At 40.5% G+C, this 26,552-nt stretch overlaps 1 protein-coding gene across 3 annotated transcripts in view; it reads right to left on the bottom strand.

The window, feature by feature from the left end:
* The window catches only part of Myo1b (myosin IB), a 136,569-nt gene that overhangs the window by 30,902 nt on the left and 79,115 nt on the right, over window positions 1-26,552 (bottom strand). For all 3 annotated transcript variants that reach the window (XM_021176586.2, XM_021176602.2, XM_021176619.2), the window contains exons 8-15: window positions 21,086-21,184; window positions 18,646-18,749; window positions 17,051-17,198; window positions 16,674-16,792; window positions 13,963-14,049; window positions 13,278-13,343; window positions 4,084-4,188; window positions 1,689-1,751 (exon numbers count right to left, since the gene is read on the bottom strand). In XM_021176586.2, coding sequence (XP_021032245.1) covers window positions 1,689-1,751; window positions 4,084-4,188; window positions 13,278-13,343; window positions 13,963-14,049; window positions 16,674-16,792; window positions 17,051-17,198; window positions 18,646-18,749; window positions 21,086-21,184 — 791 coding nt within the window. The remainder of the gene's footprint in view (window positions 1-1,688; window positions 1,752-4,083; window positions 4,189-13,277; window positions 13,344-13,962; window positions 14,050-16,673; window positions 16,793-17,050; window positions 17,199-18,645; window positions 18,750-21,085; window positions 21,185-26,552) is intronic.

Below are 26,552 nucleotides of genomic sequence, written 5' to 3'. Positions count from 1 at the left end.
TTGTTCTCATGATCATGCAATCCAGTGCTGTTCAAAACCATTTTAGAATAAAACTCTTGTTCAACATAAAATATCTAACTGAGTATTAAATATGAGTGAAACTTTACTTGTATGCTCAGACTCTGTGATCATATTTACTTCAAGAAAGGCCAGCCCTAGACTGAACCAGAAATCAGGAATCTTCTACTTTGCTAACAAAGGCAGTGCACTTCCTGTGACTGTCCCCAAGGCCCCTAAGTTGCAATTCCAGAAACAATCCAAGCCACTGACCCTTAACCCCTCCCACTTCCACCAAGGCAAAGGTCCTGCCCTCAGAAGGCTATGATCTCCTCTGACCAGCATTTACTCATTCCACACAAAACCCAAGGGAAGAGCAGGCCCTCAAGTATGTTCACTACATCCCCAGAATAGACATTGTTGTTCACTGGTGCTGGAAGGAAGCACTTCCTTTGAGCTCTGGGTTCTTCCATGAACACAAGTTTCTTCAATCATTTGTACAAGGCATTTTCTGTGAGGTAAGTGGGTACATTTACATGCACTGCATTTCTCTCCTTTAAGTGCCTGCTGTTTGTGAGAGAAACATCTCATCAGGAAAGGGAAACCTCCACAGCAGAGTCCTCAGGTAACAAAATTTGCTTGGGAAAAAAAAAAACTTCAGGAAATATATGATTTCTGGATTTGAGGCAAAAGCTTGGAATTCTTTATGTAGATTGACAACATTCCCCTCCTAATGCTGGCCAAAGTTTCCAAAACAAAGTTTATTTTTTATCAGGAAGGAGAGATGATTTGGATTATTTACTGCTTTCCATGCTCAACTAAGTCAAAGTTCATGTTTTCGAGAGTATCTTGCATATTGATGGGAAAACACTGGCCAATCGTGTAATTTCCACAAGAGTTGATTTGAGCACAGCATGTTTGTTCAACACTCAGGAGCAAGAGAGCATTCTGGAAACACAACACACATCTCCTGGCAGGAGAAATAAGCCATGTACGCTGTCTGAAAAGACTACATTAAGGTCAGAAGTACAAGCAACCAACCCTACGGCGAGCAGAGGGGTTTCCTGTTTCCACATAAATGTGGCTTCCGACAGGTAACTCACTACAAGAAACTATACCATGGCCCCAAACCAAAAACTTACAATCAAACAGCTTCCTAAAAACTGCCCAGTAATTTTCCCCATTTTTATACTTTTCAAACTCATACACACTCTGAAAAATTCCAGGTTCTTGGCCACACTCACAGCATCCTCTCATACACTGAATCAAACCAAGGCCAGAAATGACCTGCTAATGTAGCTCAGAGGTTTGTCCCTCTTCCCTCTTTCTACCCTAAACTCAATGGTACAGTAGCACTGAACTGTAGGCATGAAATGGGCACACTGATGTGTTAAACCCCTAAGTGTCTGCTCTGGTCAGCATACACAGTACACAAATGCTAGTGGCCAAGAGGCTGTGACAGGGTAACAATATCAGGGTGTCCTGGCTAAGTACAATAATAAAAGCTGTCCATGCCTTCACTCAAGAGTAGAGAATGAGTACATAAGATGACCATAAAGTCTTCAAACAGAGTAGTTCCCAACACACAGAGAAAAGTGTAAAATAGGGATGCTTAGTGTAGAAAGGCAGTGAGATCATTTGCACAAGGTTAATTATGCTACTAAAAATTCCTTTAATACCGAAGTACTCACATTTTCTATTAGGTCACAAATGATAGCATTGTTGAAGTAGTCAATGTGAGTCCATTCTATGTCCTAAAAACAAAACCGAACAAAATCAAATCCATACAGCAATGCTGCAGTGCCACCTGAAAAATGAACCGCTCCCTGCACCCCCCACCCACCCACATTTCACTCTTAATCCGAAGTTCTCTCTTTACAGAACCAGAGCTGTCAACATCATCTTCCAGTTCTGAAAGCTTCCTCAACACAGCAGTCCACCACTGACATGAACCGATTGAAGCAATTGCCCTTGACCTGCCCCAAGGCTGCTTCCCATTCCACTCTCCCATCTGTCACTGTTTCCCATGCACTTCATGGGCTCTAAGCCAAATATTTACTCAACAGGCCCTTGGGTCAATATTGCTCTGTATATACTTATGATGTTTATAAGGAAATAAGGCAGAACTTGATCCCAGCAACTAAGATCTAGAGTTTTTGTCATTCACGAGGCAAAAGTAATTTTAGAATTAATACTAAGTTCTAACTCAGTTAACTATTTCATATAAAAACAGCCCAATGTGGGGAGAAAGTGTGTACCTCCACAGAGCACACCATGGGAAACCTACCCACAGAGCCTCTAACACTAACCAGTGAGGACTGCCTTCCTTCTCTGTCTGCCTAACTCCATCTCTGGACACAGACATTAGTTTTCTTAGGAGAAGAAATGTAATTCATATAATAAGTGAGGAATCTGCCTATATTCTCTCAGAAGTATTTCAAGTTATCCATACATTAACTTCCTGGCAGTCTCTGTAAGATGAGAAGACCGGAAGAGAATGATTCTTGATTTTGAGGGTATTTATATTACCAGAATGTTGCCAGAAAAGCACAAAACTTTTCTGAAGTAAAATGACCATTCTAAAACAAACAAACAAAAAGAAATGTTAACAGTTTGGTTTAATGGGTTGTTTTACTAAGCCACTGGGGGCTAGCAATTCGCTTAGAAAAATACACGCAGGAGTGCATGCATGCCTGTAACATTGGCACTCAAAGAGTAAGGCAGATGGATCCTGTATTTGGGATATCTTCAGCTACATAGTGATATACCTGTCTGAAAACAAGTATCTGAGCATTCATATGTATTAACGTGCACTTCTATCTATCTATCTATCTATCTATCTATCTATCTATCTATCTATCTATCTATCTACTTACCTACCTACCTACTTACCTACATACATACCTATCAATCATCTACCTAAATTTATACGTCTGTCTGTCTATCTAACTATTCATCTTAGGCTGAGACAGGACTATCTTGAGTTTTAAGTTCATTGGGGTTACACTGCTAATTTTGTCTTTAAAATGGAATCTAGTGGACTGTTAAGATGGCTCAGGCTGAAATCAATCCCTGGAACCCACACTGTAGATAGAAACAGCTGACTCTCACAAGTTATCCTCTGGCCTCTGCATGCACCAGCGCATGCTCATAGCCGTATGTTTAAAATGTTTTTAAAAAGAAGGAAAACAGTTAATTGTATTCCTAAAATGTTACAGCAAATCAAAAAACAAAAAAAATATAGACATAAGAAAACAATCTCTCAAAAAGTATATGTTTACTTAAAAAAAAAATAAAAGAGTAAAACCAAGTTTGTGGTTTAAAATTGAAGATGAAAGGATTTTACAAACAATTATTTCTGGGTAATTTAAGATGCCATTAAATGAGATAGTCCTTAAACAACACCAAGAATATAGTGATCATATAACAAATGTTATGTATAAATTATGTTATAAATTTTTAAAATCAATTTTTTTTTAAGATTGAGCAAAATCTCTAAGAATTCTCAATCTCCCTGTAGTGACACTGATTTTTTGGTATACAGTTCTTAGTGTCAGCTCATTCATAACCTAAAACCACAACCACAGTCAGTACCCAAATTCCCTCTTGTCATACCATTCAAAGTCATAAAGCCCCAGCAACCACTGACAATGGCTTTCTACAGACAATCCATATACAGCTCTGTCACTTTAAGATGGATAGAATCGGGTTTTTTTCATTTAGCATGATTCATACGATCCATGCTGTGTGTGTCAATCACTCATTCCCTTTTATGTCCCAGTGCTAATTCAGTGTGTGCATCTAATTTATTTATTCACCTCCATTTTCTTAACACAGAATTATTTTACATAATTACACTGGAACCTAAGAGATCGAAGGACACTAGCTAGTATTTAATGACAACCTACTATGTACCAGGTACTGTTCTGAGCACTGGTAGAACAGACAGCACAGCCGCCATACACATAAAATATTTGAAGGCATAAAATATTAAACTTAGAGCATTACTCTTGGGTTATGCAGATGGCCTTCAAACACAGATTTTTAGTTATAATGGAGAAACCTCTTAGACTGGTTCAACCTTACCTCCCGAATATATTCCTCTTGCTCTTCTTTGAGGGTAAGTTCGATGAAGATTTGTTGAAGCTTTTCATTACAATAGTTAATAATAAACTGCTCGAAGCTGTTATCCTGTGTGGTAAGAAGGAGGAAATTCATTGTAACCATATCATTAGCTCTCCCTAAGGAAGACACTCAACACCTCAACCCATCTAAAATGCCACCCAGCACCCTTTACACTCAACTGTGGCCCCACGCAAGCTCCCAGGACAGACGTGCCTTGCAAGCACGTGGGGAATGGCTCATGAGTCAGCGTACAAAAGAGATATGCATGGAAGCCGCAGTACTTAAGGATGGGGAGTTTTAGATGGTAGAGAAGCATCCCATTTGTGGTTTAAATTTCCCCCTGAAATTCAGTAAAGACAGTGAGATCCATAATCCCTGTCAACAACTCCCAAATGGTTCATTCTCGGGTCTTCCTACCTCAACCTCCAACCAGAATCAGGTCCCTCACTCAACGACCTGTTTGTACATGTGTGCGCAGAGACGTACATGTATTGACCAGCTTCACATATGTATCTGACTGCACACTGCTTAAGGAGAAGGGCCAGGCATACCATCTTGCTCACTATGATTCACGCCATAGTATACCTTGTAAATATGGGACACACACAGAGCAAGTGAATGCACCAAATAGATCCATGGAAATCAAAGCATCAAGCCACGCCCTCAGCCGGAGACAATCTTTCTGTCCTCAAAAGTTCACATCGACACTCTAATCCCCCCCAGTCAGAGACAATCTTTCTCTTCTTAGAAGGCCAAATCGGCTCTCAGGTACCCAGGCTTCCTCTTCAGAAGTTCTGCCTCATATTAATTATCTCTTATCAATTCTCTGATAGAAGCTCCGTGATGAAATAATATTGAACAACCTACAGAGCTCAATGAACACACTGGAGGTTCATGCTTTATTAGAACTTTCCAGAATGACACAGATGTGGTGTTGAAGTTTACAGCCCATCTTTGCCAAGAGGTACTGGCAGTGGGCAAAAGAACACAGACTCCACCTCGGGTAAATGTGACTCTGCTCCCCCTGAGGCGGCCACGCCTGATCTAACAAAGAACACCTCAGCATGGGTAGTCTGACGCACATCATTCCCAGTGTGTAAGCAGAAGGACGGGCCTTTACATCTCTCTACAAATGACAAAAGCAAGCAAGTATCTAGAAGCTGATTTTTAAAAATTAGCTTTGGTCCTGCCTTGGGCGGACCTGAATGGGGTCACAAGAGAGCCTCTGACAATTTCCTTGTCTGGAATCTTGCTAAGGATTTGTAATCACCCAGAATGCAGTGATCAGAGGAAGCTTCTAACTCCAAGATGTAAACAACCCATAGGATTCCACAATCACCAACTAACCTCGCTGATCTAAGTTTAGTTAGGCAGCAACGTTTCTCAACATCCTGAAGGTTTTTACGAAAGAAGCAAGCATGCATTTTCACCTCCCCAGATGCCTTTTCACACAAACTCTTTAAAACCACAGTTAACAATTTTTATTAGGAAATAAAGTCAGTCCACTGCAGCTGCCAGATGTCTTTACTCTTTTAGGCAGCAGCACAGTCATTTCCTATGAGAAACATCAGGCTCTTCTGGTTTGGTAAAATATACCCTTCTATAATGCCATGATCACAAATAATAATAATAAAAAAACAAACCCAATACTGGAGTGCTTAATACAAGATGACCTCTCACAATGGGGAACAAATATAAAGAGCAAATCTTCTGCTTTAGAATCTGTGCTGAGGAAGCCATTTCAACCCAATGATGCTAAAGTTTCAAGTGTCCACTGATGAGGAGGGGAGAGAGGAAAATGACTCGTGTCCTTGGATACATGATGTGCTCTGTGCACTTTCCAAACAAGACTATGAAATACACAATGAACAAGTAAGAAACTGGAGGCAAAGCTTCACAATTACAACGCAGCTTATGGGTTGAATTCAAGCGAAACTATATTTGCCGTTAATCTTTCCTATTTTTCTGCACACAGCCACACAATTAGTCAGCAACCATTGGCTACAAAACTCGCAGAAACTGGAGAAGCTATTAGCACAGGCACATGCAACAGACCAGCACTGCAAACAGTTTATACTTACTGCATTCTGGTGCAAGGGGACAGACACAAAATGCAGTCAGTTCTTAATTAGCAATAGATTTTTCAAAGAGTTATTCACTGCTTTAAGTGGTGTCTGCAACACTGGGGCTGTTTTGGTTTTTGTTTGTTTGTTTGGTTGGTTTTTGAGACAAGGTTTCTCTATGTAGCCCTGGTTGTCCTGGAACTCACTCTCTGGATCAGTCTGGCCTTGAATTCAGAAATCTCTCTGCCTCTGCATCCCGAGTGCTGGGATTAAAGGTGTGCACCACCACCGCCCAATGAGGCTATATTTCTAATTGGTAGAAAACCTTAGATGAAGACACATCAATCTAATGGAGAGGTTCTGAAGCTGCATGTGGGATCACAACTGTGCCCCTGCTAAGGAAGAAAGAACTCTGCAAGGCGAAAGGGGCCAGCCGAAATGCTGATAAATAATAAAACATGCCCAGTCTTAGGGTTGCAGAGTCCAGCATTTCTTAATTCAGTGTAACATCAGTGTAAAGAAAATGTACATTGTAGGGTCAAGGTCTATATCTAACCCAAAGAGTAGGGGACAAAGGCATTTGGAGGATCACAGCAGAGTGACAAAACCCTTCAAGTTTCAGAAGAACCTCCCATCCATGACCCTGAGTGTGCTCTGCGGAATCATGCCGGCCTCCTTGTTCAAAACCACTTCAGATGGCAAGGCAACAGTATCCACCTAGAGATGGTCTAAGAACAAAAACTGAACTCTCTAATGATAAAAATCACCTTCCCAAGCCCCCAAACAAAACTAGACTACCCAACCATCAAAGTGGAAATTAAATTATTTTCCCACATTGAAATCAGCATCTACTGCAATGGAATTCTACACACTCCAAGGATTTTTTCAAAGAAGTACATTCAGGGCTTGTATTGAATGATCCCTTCCAGTGAAGCTCTGTCCAGACAGCTGTGGGGAAGACAGGAGAGCAAAAGGTTCCATGCTAACTCACAGTGTGTCCTGACTGTATACAGGGGAGCAAGCACCCTCTGTATAGGGGTAGAACAAACTAGCACTTTAAACACCAGGGCTTCTTAAAAAGTCTTGTAGACTCTGAGACCGTTTGACTGTGCTCGCAGAATGATTCACAGCTACTTTCTGCTCTCCAGTATCAACCACAACTGTTCCATGCAGCATGTTTTTGAAAGACATGTCCAGAGATATTGGCCTATTACACTATATTCTTTGCAACAGAGGCAGTTAAGGCTATCTTGTATTTCTAAAGGCAATTATGTAATTATAAAAAGTTTTAATCTTTATAAATAATAAATAGTAAAATTAAGAGGTAAATGAAAGAGACAACTTCATACCTGAATATTAAGGATAGGGAGATGGTATATTTTACAGACAGACATTATGTTCTGAAAACCAGGCAGTTCAACTACAAAGACCATGATTTGTTCAAGCAAAGTGTGCCATTAATGATATACACTGTCAATGTTTTTACAGGTCTGCTCCTCCCTCCAGGACAAACATTTGGCATTTGGATATAATGTATTCGGTGAGGTTTTATCTTTATATAATGAAGGCATGACACATGAAATGCTTCATTTATAGATAAACCCACAGCCTTGTGGGTGCACTTTAGAGACCTGGGACGGACATACCACTGCTGTAAATGCGTCCTAGCAATGGCATCCCTGTTGGAAAGCCTCAGGCAGCCCCCAAGTATCACCAAAAATATCACCATTTTGACAGAAGGGAATGTATTTATTCACAATTGTTTTTTAAAGCCACTATGCCCAGAAAAAAAGCCTCCAAAGCAATAATTACTTCTTAAAAACTGAACACCAGGGGAAAAAAAAACTTTAAAATGTGTAAGAAAAATATTTAATATTAGCTATTATTAGCTAATTTAGCTATTTCACCCTTCTAAACATCAACAAAACTGAGTAACAAATTTTCCTTCATATATGTAACATTTTTTTCTAGGTAGATAACAATCAAATACAGTAAGATTAAGGAAAAACAATTTAGGAACACAGTTTTTTAAAATATTTTTAAGTAAACTATGATTTTTAAAAACTATAACACATCATATTCATATCTAATTCACAGCCACTTTTTCATTTTTAAATCCGCTTCACCTTCTTCCTCAATCATGTGTTCTCTAGCACAGAGGGGAACTAGAATAGAAGGTACTGACTATAGCCAGAATTAATTGGAAAACATGTTCTATAACCACGATAGGGCAAGCGGTACAATTAACTTAGCCCTTGGCCTGGATGAGAATATTTCAGCTGTACAGGATATGACATGACCAGAAACTGAGGCCTCTAGGTTCTAGTGAATGTTACTGTTTAATTAAGTTTTTCCAGTAAACTAACTGCCAATTTAATAACTTCCTTCCAGATAAGCCTAAGGAAGATTTCACATTGTTCAATTTGCTTTTCAGTGTAATATAATTTTTTTTTAAGTAATAGCACTTACTTCTTTTTTCCCTCCATTTTATTAGTTCTTTGAGAATACCTTGTATGAACCAGGCATTTTAATAATATACACCCCACCTCCCCCTCCTCTCTTCTCCCTGGCTAGCCCATTTTTTCTTTAATGGACAAATTATAAAAATGTCTCAGAAATCAAAGACCAAATTCTGAGTTAAAACAATGTTCAAACGTAACTGTGTGGGGCATCTGGATATGATTTTCTTCCTTTGGAACGTGGATTTCCTATCCCACCAGAGTGTAGAGCTATACAATGTTTTCTTCCTTTGAGCTTCACCTTTCTCCATTTATGGTCTGTTAATCTGTTTTACACACTGACATCAGACCACATGCAGCCAGCAAGGCAAACTTATCCACCCCTGGCACGAAGTGCTTGTCAGGAAATCCATGTGTCATCATCCCAAGGCTTAATGCCCCCACTTCCCCCTCTGGTTAGAGAGGAACCAGAGAGATGAAAGGCTTCTACCAGCTCAGCTGAAAAGTGCATCCATGGCGACTGACAGGGCAGTCACTGAGGCAGAACTGGGCAGTTAGGCAATGCTCTGGACCTTACTGCACAGTTTTAAAGTAAAGCACACAGTGCTCTAAAAGGCAGAATCTTTCACTTCCTGAGGTCAGTTTTGACAAAGAACCACTCATTTTGCACTGATATGAATTATGAATACTTTGTTTACACTTATTCCTCCCACCGAAGCTTCCAGTACTCTTAAATTCTTAATTGGGTTTTCTGTGGTTAATACTGACATTTTCATATGTAATGCAATATTGCTGAAAATCTGAGAAAGCTTAGGCAAGTATCAGAGAAAGGTTTGTGAATAACTTATTAAGAGAAAAAAGAGAACATTTATAATTTAAAATAAAACATAGACAAAAATATCTAAAATTATATCAGCCAAATTTTCATTTTAAATGAATCCAAATAAACATATTTATAAAATAAAGACAAATGATTAAAATCATGCTAGCTGATGATTAAACTGAGAGATTTAGACAGAAAAATAGAGAAAACTATTAAGTACAATGCACAGATCCTGCCTCTCTCAAGGAATAGGAATGGAAATAGAAAACAAAGCAAATGGGTGCAGCGAGACAGCCTATAGCCCTGGCACCTGAGAGACAGAGGCAGGTAGAACTCTGTAAACTGAGATTAGCCAGCTCTACACGGACAGTTCCAGGCCATCCAGGAATCAAACTCAGCCCACCAGATCTTGGTGGCAGCTATGTGGTGGCAGCTATGCTATACTGACAGCCTGGTTTTTAAATACATTCATCCACTCCACATCTATTAATTAAAGGGGTCATCTATACAAAGGTCTTATTTAAAAATTGTACCTATCACTATCCTCTTTTTTTAATATTTATTTATCTATCTATTTATTTATTATAAGTACACTCACTGTAGCTGTCTTCAGACACACCAGAAGAGGGTATCAGATCTCATTACAGGTGGTTGTGAGGCACCATATGGTTGCTGGGATTTGAACTCAGGACTTCTGGAAGAGCAGTCAGTGTTCTTAACCGCTGAACCATCTCTCTAGTCCATCACTATCCTCTCAATCTAAGATATTTCTGGCGTTTTGAGCTCGTAATGCTTAATTTTTAAAAATGCACTTATTTCATGGAGAAGAAAACTGAACTCAATGATTTTATATGCCTGTGATGGTTCTGATTGTCAACTTTACACAATTCAGAATTACTGGGAAAGGAAATTCAACAAGGGATTGTCTACATTAGGTTGCTCTGTGAGCATGACTGTGGAAGATACCACGACTATGTTAATCATGGTGGGACCATTCCCTAGGCAGAAGATTCTGAGCTGTTAAAGAGAAAGCAAGTTGAGCACGGTCAAGAATTCATTGTTCTCTACTCTTGACTGTGGATGTTCTGTGACTAAATACTTCAAGTTCTTGCTACCTTGACTTCCTCATGATGATGATGGGCTACAACCTGGAATCACAAGTCAGATAAATTTTTTTCTCTCTTAAGTTGCTTTCATCAGGGTATGTTGTCACAGCAACAGAAAAGGAAGCTAAGACAGTGACTGACATTTACTGTGGGTATAACTTAATGGATTTACTCACTCAGATACTTTTGTTTAAAGAGTGCACTCATAACATGAGCTCCAAGTGTGCTACAGAGCTCCAGGTCAGTAACAAATCTGTCGATACGATTTGGGCTCAACCTTGACTGTACAGTGGAGTCACTGGGGAACTGTAGAAATACTGCTGCCAGGTCCTATGCTCGTGATTCTGGTTTGGTATCTAGTTCAATCTAAACATAGGAAATCTTGAAAGCTCCCTAGGTGACTCCACTGTGTAGCTAAGTTTTTGAGATATTCAAGTAGAGCATCCATCTGAAGAGCATTTAGAAACACAGTGCACAGATCTTCAGAACTAGAGTCTTGAGCTGTGACTGTGTTGAAAAAGTGACACTGTAACTTGCAGTAGGAAGGCAAAGTCCAGCAAGAAAGGTGTGGTGAAAAACCTGAAAGAAGTGAAATCTAAAGTACGTAGAGAAGATTCTGGGATTCTTGGAGGATAATTCATCCAGAACCAAGTTTATGGATGTTTTGCCTACTGACATTCAACTTCTGTTCTGATTAGGTACATAGAGAAAGGATACTATAAAATAATATGTTAATCAAGGTGGGAGGGCCTGCCCACTGTGGGTAGTGCCATTCCCTAGGCAGTCAGTTTTCTAACTTCCTGTGTGGGTATCCCCATCTTCAGCAGCAAAGACTTTCTTTAAAGTCTTAAAGCTAGATTGTAAATTCCAAGCAAATAACTAAATGTCTGCCTGATTTGTTCCTGGTATGTGGCTTACATCAGGCTGATCATCTTAAGTGGCTTGTGAGGTATAAGTGGTTTCCTTTGAGAGCGGTTAGGGCCCATTTTCTAAAGCTAATGACATCTTAGGATGCACTAGAGGGGAAGCTAACTGTATGTCTCAACATAACCCCATTATCCTATCAAAAATAGTTTCAATTAGGTCTGGTGGTGTATGCGCATAACCCCACCACGTGGGAGGCAGAGACTACTACCTACTCTATGTAGTAAATTCCAGGCCAACCAAGGCTGTGTGTGACATGGCATTAAGAATCTGACTTAGTCATAAGCAATAAATGAATGTGTACATAGGCTCTTTATACCCATGATGCCATGGCTAAAATTCTAAAAATGCACATGCTATTTATGAGCAATAAATTGTTTTCTAGGAAAATTAATGTAAATACACTATCTTTAATTTTATGAGCATCATTAACTGTAATAAATTTCTATTAAGATCAATGTTTACCCATCAGCCAACTCATGAAACTATTTAAATTTAGATCCGTGCTATACCAGGTAAGAGATCTTTCCCCCTGCCAATGGTAAAGAATGACTCTAACATCTGCCTACTTAGTAACAGTATCCTGAGATCTTGCTAAAGGAAATTAATTTAAGCACAGTGATTTCTGAATATACACAAGAATTTTCCCAATGCACAAACCTCAACCAACAAGAGACCTGCAGCTTCTTTCGTAGTTTTAGCCTAAAAGGCACCAACAAATGGGAACTGTGCTGAAGGCTGAGCATTCCTAGCTGAGGACGGTGGCCAGCATGCACACCTCCATCTAAACGCATCTCCAAACTGAACAGAATCTGGAACGGATGTAAGAACAGTGAGACAGGGAACTGGAGGCTTGTGACAACATTGGGGTTTTCCCAACAGGGAACCGATGAGTCTGGAGAGAAAAGTAACGAAATGACCTTGGTCTTAACCCTACTAGGAAAGGAAAGAAATAAAGAAAATATTGGGAAACCAGGGAGTTGGACCATACGTTTATCATTTAGCAGAAGTCAAGTGTGGTAGATAACCAGCCTAACTTTCTCATCTGTGAAATGGGAATAACAGCTACCTCCATGGAGCTGTTCTGAAAATTAAATCTGACAGCATACACAGTTACTATTGTATTCAGATAGCCCTACGATGCCAGAGCCCTGGCTGTCCTGAAACCCACTCAGTAGACCAGGCTGGCCTCAAACTCACAGACATCCTCTGGCTCTGTCTCCTGAGTGCTGGGATTAAAGGCATTTGCAACCATGCCTAACTTAAGTATAATGGTCAACCATTTAATTTGGAGCAAGCAAGCTCATTCTGAACTTCTGCTTTGGAGTTCATTGTTGTAAGATCACAGCAGGCATGGCATGGACAAGACCAAAGGTGGTATGGAATCCCATCCCTAACCCCTAACTCACAAGAATTAGACAGCTTTATTTAGGCGATGGAAGTCTCTGGCTTCTCCCTTCCTGGTGTTTTTTATGCTTTCTTTTTCAAGCAACCTATGAATGACTGGATGGCCATAGGCACCAGTGCTCATGTAACATGGAAGACACGTTATCACATAAAAATTTCAAAAGCCTCTAAATGGTGGTTCAGCACTTCACACACACACACACACACACACACACACACACACACACACACACACACACTATGGCTATACTTGCAAGGATCTTACTTTCAGATTCAAGGCACAGTTATTTATAATGAGTTGCCTATACAACGTGACTTCATTTCTAACTCTTCCACTTTAATAACAGTAGTACTCATTTTAAAAAAAACTTACCTCAAATATTTCAAAGCCATAAATGTCCAGAACACCCATGACCTTCTTTCTCACTTTTGTTTGTGCCTTAAAAAAAATATTTCAAGTTAATAAGAAAATGCAGTCATAATATAACACCAAGAGGCACAAGCTGTTTTGAAGTAAAACAATTGTTCAGTTGTTTGGTTAAAAACTTAGAAGATAAGAGTACCGGTGTGGAATCCTTCAGAAACTTAACAATAATGACACAGGCACCCAAGGACTTGGGGGTGCCTCACGTTATGAAACAAAAAAAAAAAAGAATCAACTCTGACCAAGCACAAAGCTTTTCATGGTCACCTTGTTCAATACCCAATGAAAATCATATTAACTCTCTCCAAACGTATTTAATGAAGATCATATAGGTACCTAAAAGAAAAAGTCATCTTTTCAGTGAAGTGTATACAACTACCTAAAAAAATGCTAGCTGCTCTGCAAAGACCACAAGACCAGTCTGGTCCCCAGTGAGACCCAGAGCACATGGTAAAGCAAGAGAAACAAAACCCCTGGCAAAGTTCAGTCTTATGCAAGATCGAGCTATCGTAAAGAATCACCCTTTAAAGTGGCGACTGAATATTTGCTGATAGAACGAAGCTTCTCTAATATAATGTTTGCACGGTGACTACCATTTATTTATTACAAATAGTGTCTTACAGAGATTCAATACCTTAATGCTTTCGTTGATACGATTTACCAACCATGAAAACAACCGGCTGTAGAGGTTTTTAGCCAGGGCATCACGGGCATAATAAGCCTATTAAAAAGAAAAAAGAACAACTTAACACTAACAAATGCTACAGTGCTTAATTTCTATAAAATATTTAAAATACTTTAAAAATATTTAGCCTGTGTATTTCAAATTTCTCCTTGATGGAATTTTTATCATATATTGGCTAGACAGTCAAACTTTGAGAGAATTAGGTAAAATTTTCACCCAGACTACATTTTTGCATCCCAGGAAATTAATTCCAATATCACAGAATGTTTTGCCACAAAAATATTCATCCTAGTGATATAGAGCAAAGGAAAACCAAGAGAGGATCTGAAGAATAGGAAAATCAACACCCATGAAAGAGATGTAATATAGTGACATACAGGAGGATCACTGTAGAGCTGAGCAAATGAACATTTACATCGAAGGTAAGAAACTGAAAAGTTGTATCCTTAATACAGTCATCCCCCCTCCCAGACACACACACTCATACAAACGAAAGGAAATAAAATAGGTCAGAATATAACAATCGATAAACTTCTTCAGTGACCTAACCCAGTTCTCTAATTGAATTGAATAAAAAAAGAAAGTATAATTGATAATATAATCAGGATAATATGTAGAATATTTCAAAAGATTCAGAGAAGGGAAGGACATTTTACCTATGGAGAGATACAAAGTTCCTGAAAACTGGGGCCACTGTACCCACCTCTCTGGAGGTATGGTCAAAAATAAATAAATTAATAATAATAAAAAAAAATCACCAGGCTGCCCAGGTAACTGAGTGTCCAAGTCTGAGATCCTCTCGCACATATTCTCCAAGCCCAACTTGCTTTTCCTGGCCACGTTCTGAATCCTGACCCAAACTTAACAGTGCAGCCGAGCCTGGCTCATCCAGGTCCTCAGGCTCCAAACCTGTCTTTCTTTTTGAAATACCATTCTGTCCATTCTTTATCCAAACCCTCTTCTCTCTCCACAAAGCTTTTCTCGGTCTCGATTTCTCTAATAGGGGCTCCTGTCGGGGCTTGTACTCTGAGGCATGCGTTCAATATCTTCCCATTAAGCCAACTGCTCACTATCTGACCGTGAAGAGTCAGCTGGCAATCATTTACAAGGAAAAGCACACGAGTTCCACTGATGGACAGGCTGCTATAATCCCAACCTCCATATGGCAAAGCATTTCCACAGCCTCGGAAACACAGAGAGAGTAAAGGGGAGCAGAAAGGAACAGAAAGAACAAATGGTTTCTACAGTGGCTGTGACCATGCAGTGGTTCCAGGGCAGCCATGGCTGGCTGCAAGGAGGGTGAGACCAGAAGCTACGGTTGACTAAACGAAGCAGGCCCGCACGAGCAGTAGTAAGCCATTTAATTCCAGCCCAGATCAGCACCAACTGGTAGAAAAATGTCCAACTTGCAGAGCATAGGGTTCACACCACAAGGGCCTCCCAGTGCCACTCGAGTGCATTAACATTATCATCCTACACACATCTGTGGAAGCAACCTAAATTTCTGCAGGAAGACTTCTCTGGCAGGTGAAGCATAGTGGAAGTACAATGTGGAAGAGAGTCCAGTTTGACCACTGGGGCTTCTAGCCTATTCTCTTCTCCTAAAACATGGAATCAATCCCCAGTCACTCCTCTTTTACCTTGAGTTAAGACATCAGCAATTCTGTTGCCTCTATTTTCAAAGCAGATCCAGCGAGACCACGCCCCCTGGTTCCAAGGCAACCATCTGTCTCTGGATTAGTGGGTGTCCCTCTCAACTGCCCTTATTTTCCCTCAGGCTCTGCTCTTTCCATCCAGCCAGAGGGACCCTTTGAAATATGAGGCAGATCATGCCCACTTCTGCTGGGTGCTCACTTTTCAGTCTGAATGACCTTCCTTCCTGCCTGCCCTGATGGACATGAATCTTCTTTATTCTGTTCTCCTCATTCTCTTTATCATTGAGTACTTAGCGCATGCTGCTTGCTAGAATAGCTTCTGTATCTATTTATCTAACATTCCCCTACCTTAATTTTCAGCTCCCTGAAAACAGAAACTCTTATCTGTTTATTTTTCCCTTAGTGTTTCCAATACGTAATGAGCGTAGTAAAAAATGCCTTTTATACATGTAAAAAGAGCTTGGTTAGAGTCTCCACGATACCCAAGACTGCACCTGATAACCAAAATCCAGTGACATCATTCACTCAAGATAATGCACACAGTCTTAGAACCCCATGATACTTACTGGACAAAATATAAGCAGAGACCACGAGCAATGCTCTGCACTGCACATCTGGAGAGACCCCATGACACCCACTGGACAGAATATAAGCAGAGACCAAGAGCAATGCTCTGCACTGCACATCTGGAGAGATGCCACCAGGACCCTGACTCAGAGAATTTTGTTTGAGACTAGTCCTGACCTGCAGCTAAGACACATCACACATGTGAGATAGGCTTAGGACTGTTGTCAAAGATTTAGAATGAGAACCTTGTGTGATGATCCTCAGCACAATAAGATACAACTTTTGTTATCCTAACAACACATATCTACCATCTTGCTCGCAACACCTAGAACAGTATGTGGAATACAGCCTGGCCTTGAGGTAACTGTCTGCAAACATTTCACATAAAAATACCACCACTTGAGCAAAGCTTTCCTCTGCATGTTACAGTTTACCTACCTGAGCCACATTCAGCGTGGTTGAAACTTTCTCCTGCTTTGCTTCAACTGTTCGGAAACTGAATGCTCTTTCTAAAACCACCTGATCGATGCTGGTCAACTCGCAAATTTCTTTTAACTCTGTTGGGGGGTAGAGAAGGACAGACTCTATAAGCTACTCATGATCATTATCAAGTCCGAAGCTGTTCTTCCTAAATCAAGTGTATAAACACGTATGAATCAGAAGGGTGAGAACTTCACTGTGGTGATATTTATGTTTAGTTTCACTAGTAAGTTCTTTGAAATCTATGATAAGTCCAAGGTTTGTTTCCTAGATTAGAAGCTGGGCAGACGTTCAAAGAAGGTTCCCTGAGCCAAACTGCTTGACCACTAACTTACCATTTTTATCTTTGATTTTGCTTTCATCCAAACCATTCACTCGTGATTCAGGCTTGAACTCGATGTTCCCCAGTTTCAAAACGGCTGCCACTACCTCCAGGACAGCCTCGGCCTCATGATCCTGAAAGCCCACGATCTGCATAGCATTCTGGAAGAGAGAAGCACCTGTTTGCTTTCTATACTTCTGTGCCTGTTGCTGTTTGGTTGTGGCTGTTTACTTGTTTTAACAAATAATGAAATTCAATGAATAGTGTTACAGGTTTACTTCTGGGGTAAAATAAATAAATAAATAAATAAGTAAATAAAACACAAAGCAATGATCTCGATAGGTGGATCCAAACTGTGACTTAAGAGCCTCCAAGGCACCATGCAGAGTTACTGTACACAGATAGGAAGACAGAAAAGGGCTGGGAGCTGAGCCTCAGTGCCCCTCCCCCCCCCCTTTTCAAATCAACCAGCTGGTTTCCATAGATGCCTTTTTTTTTTCCTTCACACTGGTCTTCTGTTTCTAGAAACAAAACCAAGCAAGATGTTTCTACAACCTCCAGCAATAGAAACAACGTTTCTTATTTTATATTCAAGAAACAACGTTGCTTATTTTATATACAAGAAAAACATTGGCTTGCAAAGGTGCAGTGCCCCAAGGGTGAAGGGGAGACACTCATTCATTCACAAATGTATACGGAGTGCCAACTATGTGCCAGGCAAAGTGGTTACAGAACTGGCATTGGACTCAGGTCTTAAACAAAATCATGTCCAGACTATTGCTTCCATATGCGGGTGTTTATACAGTTTTACACAATGGCATACTGAGAGATGCACTCTTCCCGAGAAGAGCTGCCATTATTATCTTCTGTATGTGTGTAAACTGTTCTACACAGCAGTGGGAGTAACGGACACTTTCTGTTATGGAAATTTCCAAACATATCATGAGTAATAAGCACAAGGGGAGGACCCCATATCCCTTCATTCACCTTTGACCATTAACGGGTGTCAATCTTGCTTCACCTCCTTCCCCTCCTCCCTGCCTGCCCCCAGCCCCAGCTGTCTCGTTTGGAAGTAAATCCTAGTTACCATAATGTCATCATGGGAGTCATTTTGAAAGTGTGTGCCACATAAAGAAGAAAGCAGAGTGTCATGTAAAAGTCGCTTCTTTTCTAATGAACAAGGAATGCAGATTCTTCTAACGTGTTGTCATTTGCTAAATCTGCTTAAAAAACGGGATTTTTGGCCTAAAAACACTTTCAAACTAACAGGACCCAAAGGCAGATTTCACATTTGAAAATTAACTCTGGCTTAAAAAAAAAAACTACTTAGAATTTCAGTACACACTGAGAGTCAAGTCCCAGGACAATAGATGAAGGCTCAATTTTACAAATGGTAAAGCATCATGCCCTAGTAAACTTGGCCTTGGAAACCTTATACGATTATCGAGCTAGTGTAAAAACCAAACTGATAAACACATAATGAATTCTTGGATGTATCTAGAACCTTGGGGAGCATAGATTATGATGTAAAGAAAACTGAACTGTAAGCAGTTCTGACTGAGCAGTACAGGGTTACCCATTTCAAAGCGTAATGAAGGCACTTCTTACCCTAACAGTTCTGAAATTGGCAGCATCATCCACACCATTAACTTTGGCAGAGTCCAGACTCAGATAGTTGTATCTGCTGAAATCCCGCTCCAGTTTAAGCTTGTCTGTTGAGTCATGCATACAAATTGATACATTATATCAATAAATGTACACCTCTTCACAATTTCACTTTTTACCGCCCAGATAAAATGTCCTTTGTGTTACGTATCAAGTCAACAATAAAAACTGACACGCAAAGATCAAAATTCACGTTTGTAACCGCTGCTGGGAGATACCGCAATGTAGGATGGGCAGGCACAAGGGAATGGAAAATGCCCTTCATAGAAATTGGCTTTGGATTCCTATGAATCTATTATTCTGGAGTAATAGATCCCCAAAGATGATAAGACAGGTTACAGACTCTGATCTTTCTGTGACTCTTTGTTGGGGGAACTGTTATTGACAGTCAGAGGCTCTCACTAGACCAATAGATTGCAAGGCTACAAAGCAGAGCAATCTTCCCACATTTATCCTTCCCACACTTTACTAATGTATGCATAGTGGGTGATTCAATGGGCTCTAATGTGCATTTGTTGATTACCAGTGAGCATGGTAGTGAGGGTCAACTTTCATTGCCAGTTTAGAATCACCTAAGAGACATAACGCTAGATGTTTTGAGGTTGATTTCACAGAGGGAAGACACACTGGAAATGTGGGTGGCGCCGTCTATGGAGCCCAGGGTAAACATCGTGAACACCAGGATTCACCTCTCTGAGCTCTCGGTCTGCCCAGATGTGAGCAGCTTCACGGCCCCATGCCTACAACGGCAAATGCCGCTGCCTTCACACCTTGCACCATGAGCCGAGGCAACCATTCCTCTCTTACATTGCTTCTCCCTCAGTATTTAGTCACAGATATAAGAAAAGTAACAAAATGGATGGACCTGGAGGGCATCATCCTGAGTGAGGTAACCCAATCACAAAGGAACTCTCACAATATGTACTCACTGATAAGTGGATATTAGCCCAGAAACTTAGGATACCCAAGATATAAGATACAATTTGCTAAACACATGAAACTCAAGAAGAATGAAGACCAAAGTGTGGACACTTTGCCCCTTCTTAGAATAGGGAACAAAACACCCATGGAAGGAGTTACAGAGACAAAATTTGGAAGTGTGACGAAAGGATGGACCATCTAGTGATTGCCATATCCAGAGATCCATCCCATGATCAGCTTCCAAACGCTGACACCATTGCATACACTAGCAAGATTTTGCTGAAAGGACCCAGAAATAGCTGTCACTTGTGAGACTATGCCAGGGCCTAGCAAACACAGAAGTGGATGCTCACAGTCAGCTATGGAATGGATCACAGGGCCCCCAATGGAGGAGCTAGAGAAAGCACCCAAGGAACTAAAGGGAACTGCAACCCCATAGGTGGAACAACAATATGAACTAACCAGTACCCCGGAGCTCTTGTCTCTAGCTGCATATGTATCAAAAGATGGCCTAATAGGCCATCACTTGAAAGAGAGGCCCATAGGACTTGCAAACTTTATATGCCCCAGTACAGGGGAACGTCAGGGCCAAAAAGGGGGAGTGGGTGGGTAGGGGAGTGGTGGGGGGGTATGGGGGACTTTTGGTATAGCATTGGAAATGTAAATGAGCTAAATACCTAATAAAAAATGAAAAAAAAAAAAGAAAGTATAAAAAAGAAAAAGAAAAGTAACAAATGGAAGCGCTTGTCTCCGTGAGTGACAGACCTTCCTCAGCAATTCTTGTTTGAACTGTTGGTGATGTAGCTAGTAGCTACTGAATACTGATGATGTAGCCAATAGCTAATAAATAATTTCCTTGTGAACTCTTTAATTCTCTAAAAATCTCCAAAAGTCAGATTGTTAACTCTTGTATAGCTACAAATATCTTCCCTATGACTTAAAAAATTATTACTTATTTACTGTACATGTGTAAGTACACGTATGTATGTACACTCACTTGATCATGGCAAGGGTGCACAGGTGAATTGGTTTCCTTCTTAAACCAGGAGAGTCCCAGGGATGGAACTCAGGGAGTTAGGCTTGGAGGCAAGTGCTTTGCTCACTGAGCCACCTTGCCCGGCCCACTCATTCCCCACGCTTTTTAAATCCTTACTGAGAAAATTCTCATACAACTATAGACCTTTACTACATTTTACAACTTTCTTAAATTGTACAGTTCTCGATTTTGATTTTAAGTTTACAAGGAGCCCTTCTCCAGCTATAAGGCTTTAACACATCTGAGGCATGTGAGTTGGTTCTGGTGAGATAGAGAAATAGGAAAGAAATGTTAGGTGTGGTAGAAGCAACCAGAGCAAGGCGAAATGAAAATGTCAACAGGGAAAACATACAGACTGAGTGCTGTAGAGAATGCTTCAGGATATACTCTGACAATAAAAACCTAAGGCCAGAACCGCAGACTTACAGAGGAGCTCCTCAGAGGCGCCTGAGAGCAGCTGATAGAACACATGGAAGTTTCTTTCACCTCTTGGCTGCTTAACAACACGAGATTTCTCTAAAAGATCTGAAAGGAAAAAAAAAAAACCAAAATTAAATTGTATAAAATGTATTTTACCTTCATATATATATATATATATATATATATATATATATATACACACACACACACACATATTGCTTTCTCTCTCTTTCATTGGTTTCATACTAATAAAATAAAACAATAAAAGAAATTATATTTTAAACTCGACTTGAAAAAAGGACAACTCTACTGAAATCAACTAAATTACCAGATTAAGCAGTTACATCCAACAAGTCCATTCAAGATAAGAGCTTTTAATACTAATATCCTCTTTGTAATGGTCATATTAAACTCTTTAAAATGTAATGTTACAAATATAAGTACTGAAATACATCCATTCAGATCCACATAATTATAATGCTAAAAAAACCCAAGCCTCACAGTCCAGTCCGTAAGTGCTCCTTGGATACTATCTCGTTTATAAGGCATCATGATATTGCTGTGCACGCAGGCTCATCTGGGAACTCATATCTGACATCAGACCATCTGACCCAGGTGCAGCTCCTGGGCTCTATACTCACCCTGCACCTTCTAGAAGAATTAGAATGGGTTTTCTAGATCCTCAAGTTTTAGGATTGTGTATTATTTGACAATACATTTACCAACTCCAGATACTTTTCCATCTCTTAAACTTAAGGTCTCATCAAGTTTTCATATTTTTACCCAGAAATGAAAAATAAAAAATAAAAACCAAAGGGAGTACTTGTGACTGAATTACAGACAATAGTCTCCTCCTGCCTCAAATCCTGCTAACTCCTCACCAGATACACAAAAGAGGGTTTGAAGCTGGGCAGTGGTGATGCATGCCTTTAATCCCAGCACTTGGGAGGCAGAGACAGGCAAATTTCTGAGTTTGAGGCCAGCCTGGGCTACAGAGTGAGTTCCAGGACAGCCAAGGCTAAACAGAGAAACCCTGTCTCAAAAAAAACAAAACAAAACAAAACAAAAAAAAACAAAAACAAAAAAAAAGAGGGCTGAGCTCTGCTGGAAAGGGCCAATTTTAACTCTAAAATGCACCTTTATAAATTTACACTTCTAGCTATAAAACATTATAGCAGTGACATTCTAAACCATCATTTCCGTGTACTCACATTACTGGCACACCAAGTCCAAATCACATTGAAATCCAAATGTTATTTAATGGGTTTGAGGCATCTACAAGAGCATTTGAGGATGCAGGCTGAGGAGAATTTGACAATGTAGCTATGTTGAATGGGAAATATGCAGCACTCTAAATATACTAGGTTGTTTTTAAAAATGAAGAGACAGGACTCAAGACCTATACTAAGCCAACTGGAAAAACAAACAGAAATAGTTAAGCACCGAAGTACTAGGATGAAATCCTGCAGACCCTTTGGGTTCACTTCCAGCGGTCGCGAAAATTGAGAGACTGCAATGCCTCCAGACTGTGGGTGAAAAATAATGAAGACTTGACATTCAGAAAAGAAAAGGAGGGTAGAAAGTGAAAAGCACAGATCAGTGTGTAAATTAGGGGGAAAGCAGCCGAAATCTTCATCTTCTCTCAAGAAATGAAACGTCAAACAATTGAGTACACGTGAGTGCAGAAGAGGAAATGGTTAAAACTACAGTCTAGTTTTACTTGTCAAGCAGTCAAGCTTCTAAGAGATCAGAAGAACAGTACTAGAACAAAGAACCCAGGGGCGCACTCTTCACAGAGGAGCTAGTCCTGAAAGGAAATCGGCACTTCTAGGAGACAGCAACTGACTAGGTGGGAGATACAAACAAGGGCTGCATTCTGTTTTGTCCATTCCCACACCAGTTCCACTAAGCACCAGGAACTAGCCAGGCGGGAGCAGACAGGAAAGAAAGCTTGCTTCCTCTTGGCTTATCCACCATACATTAGTAACTGTGCCACACAAATCAACACAGAAGTCTTTTCAGGTGACAGGCTAAGCTGATGGCTCAGGGGATAAGGCACTTGACAAGCACGTATTAGAACCCGGGTTCAGATAGCAGGACTGCAAATAAAACTGGATGTGCCTGTGCATGTCTGTGCTCCTGACATCTCCAGTGAGACAGAAGGAGCGAGGAGAATCCACACAATCTCTCAGCTACCTGGGATTGCATCGGTGAATATGATAACCTGTCCCAAACAAAGTAGAAGGAGAGAATCAACTCCCCAAATCATCTTCTGACCTCTACACAGGCCCACATTCACACTCACACACACACACGCACACACACACACACACACACACACACACACACACACACACACATGTTCAGAGAGGAATGACAAGTTGCTTATGCTTATGAGGAATGACAAAGTGAGGGTGAGGAAGGCAGAGTAATTAACAACTCCAGCCTCTTTTCAGATCCCTAAGTGTTATAAATAAATAAAAAAATCTCCCTCCACAGTCTGCTGCTTGCCTAACGGTAGTCCCTTAGTCATGGGGGGCACGAGTGGTAGACAGTACCTAACGCATCATTTCTCATGTTTCAAGACATAAAATAATACCTTCAGAAAGCATGTGGCACATTGGCCACATTTTGCAATTATACCACACTGCTTGGTCTGGTCCCTGGCCCCTTGGAAAATGTTCAGAGAATGGAGAAAGTAAAACAGCCATGGCCTCAGATTCATTGCTGATACCATTGCTGAGTTAAAGACCAGTTGACAAAGAACGTTGACTGGACCTATTTGATCTATACGAGCCCGGACATGGTCAGTAATGATAGCTATTCTCAACCATGACTGATAGTGTATGTATTTAAAAGGAAAGGTATAGAAAGGAAGCAGAGGCAGGATTTCTACTTCCTTTCCATTAGTTAGCACATGCAGCATCTCCTGAAGTTAACCCTGAGCATCTCCTCTGAAGTTAACTCTGTCATCTCTACTTGACAGGTGAGAAAAGGAAGCTTGTGTCTCACAGTGGGAACCCAGAGCTTTGGTTACTGGGGATCATGGCTAAGCTCTGTAAGGTTTCAGGGAAAAGAAAAAGAAAAACCCTTAAGCATTTGGAAAATGCCAGACTTGATATAAAATCCCTGAATTCGCTAAGCAACTCCTCACAAAACTAGGAAGCTTTTACTACAAAGCAGTTGAAGGTTTTATGACTTACAATGCTTACTATATCACCCCAGAGCCTATTTCAGTTTCTTTATGAGTTTTCATGAAGTTATAAGCTTCTAGGTAGAAAAGTAATTAGAGGAGATGTTTGCCCCCAAATAATTTACTAATGCTTGAAACATTCCCTATTGGTGTTTTGTGCTAAATGAGCATATACCAGCACAAGGAAACAGCATGGAACCATAGCAAATAATTACTCAAAGTAGAGAATATACCCTCAGCTCACTGTAGGGACTTCTCACCTGACCATGGTAATTTACTTAAATATGCCCCAAATGACATGAAAACAGACCACCACCAGGTCTTCTGCCTGCGGAACTCCTGCCAGTACTGGCTGGTCCTCTGGTAGGGAGATTTAGAGAACTTATTACGAGATACCAGATACTGAGTATAGCAGAGCATGTGAAAAATCTCCAGATACCCCAACAGAACTGCACCTTGAGATGTAAAGTTTGACATAAAGCCACGTTATGTAGAGATAAACTTATTAGTTCAAGCAGAAAGAAATAATGGGGACAAAGGAATCCTGGAAGCAGAACTTGCTCTCCTCGCCAACAGGCCACCACCAGCTGACTACTGACACAAAGAATCTGGCCTTCACTTCAAGGGCCTTCTGAGTCTGAAAAATTACCAGCTAACCCCTAAGATGTTCATATGCCTGCTCATGTCTTAGAAATAAAACATCCATGATTGCACGCTCTGGAAGATGGAGGCTTTCAAAATAGACAAAAGAATCAAAATGAGTAAAAAAAGAATGAAAGGGTTGGAAAGGGGAAGGAGGAGGAGGAGGAGAAGGAGGAGGAGGAAGAGAAAATCTCATTATCCTGGGAAATAACAAAAGGATTAGGAAGCCTGGAAACAATGTCTTCATTTCACACATGATCTCTCCGTACTGAATGGGAAAGCAGAAGTTGCAGGCGCTGTCCCCGAGGCCTGCTCCTCTCCACTGAAGTGTCGGCTGCCCTTCCCTTCCAGTCACTGTTCAGATGGACAGGAGAGGAAGGTGAAGACCAGGTATTATTTATAACTGCCCTCCAAGCCACCAGGTGTTGTTAGGTCAGTACAGAGCATCAAAAGAGGAAGTGGTCAAGTTCCCAATGCAGGCTTCTGAAAGTATCACCTTCACCTGAGTTTTACCAGCGAGGACAGATAATGCTGAGAGCCCCAGAGACTCCACACCTTTCCCCCGGTGGTTCAAGATGAGCACTGAGAGAGAACGCCCAGAGTTTCGTCTCATGCACTCAGGCCCTGTCATTAAAGCAAAAGACGAATTCAAACTGCATGTGGTTGCAATAGAAGGAACTATCATTATTATTCAACTTTAACCATTTCTATCCTGTCTAAAATAATTGTCTGCCTCTTCTCCAACTACGCAATAACCAGGAACTGCTGAGCAGAACTCAGTATTTTCACTGGAAAAGGCAAAATATAAACATCTAGTAGGGGCATAGATTTCAAATAATTACAATTCCTTTAAAAACATGAAGACTGGAGATTGGCTCTCCAAGACTCACATAAAAGCCAGATAGGCATGGTAGACTGCTCATAATAATATCTTAAAATATCTTAAAAGGCAGAAGTCCCAGGACAAGATGAGGACTAGCCATGCTTGTGAACTCGGAGTTTGACTGAGAGAACCTGTCTCAATGAAGAAGGTGGAAGAACAACTGAAGATGAAGATGATTACACACACACACACACACACCATACATACACAGGGGAAAAAAAAAGATCAAAATGTGAATGAAGCCTGGCCTAATTTTACAAACAAGATTAATATGCTAGCCTAATTGTGTAATGATTTGTAGTCCTCCAGAAGGCATATTAAAGGCAGATACTACCTACAGGTAGGTAGATGTTCACCAGCTACCAAGAACTTGATGACTGATTGATCTATAAGGTTCTTCACATTCATCTCACACATATGGTGTCAAGAAACAAATGAGACCAGTTTCGTTGAGAATGTATTGGATTGGGCAGCTTCATTCCTAACCAATGATTTGCCATCAATAAGATCAAAAGTGGTATATAAAAGAATAAAGCTATATATGTCTTACACAATATAAAGAGTACAGCCACGTTGCATATACTGCAATGGTAAGAATGTACCATTACATTCTTAAACAATAAGCCACGAGGAGTGTAGTGGCTATTCCTGGTTGTCAACTTGACTTATTTGGAATGAACTACAATCCAGAATTGGAAGGCTCACCAGTGACCCTTATCTGGAGGCTTGGAGATCCTTATCTGGATCTTGGTATG

Source organism: Mus caroli, chromosome 1 (assembly GCF_900094665.2).
Source record: "Mus caroli chromosome 1, CAROLI_EIJ_v1.1, whole genome shotgun sequence".
NCBI classification, from domain to species: Eukaryota; Metazoa; Chordata; class Mammalia; order Rodentia; family Muridae; genus Mus; species Mus caroli.
Note: the sequence above shows the minus strand (reverse complement) of the source record. Positions and strands in the feature narration are given on the sequence as shown.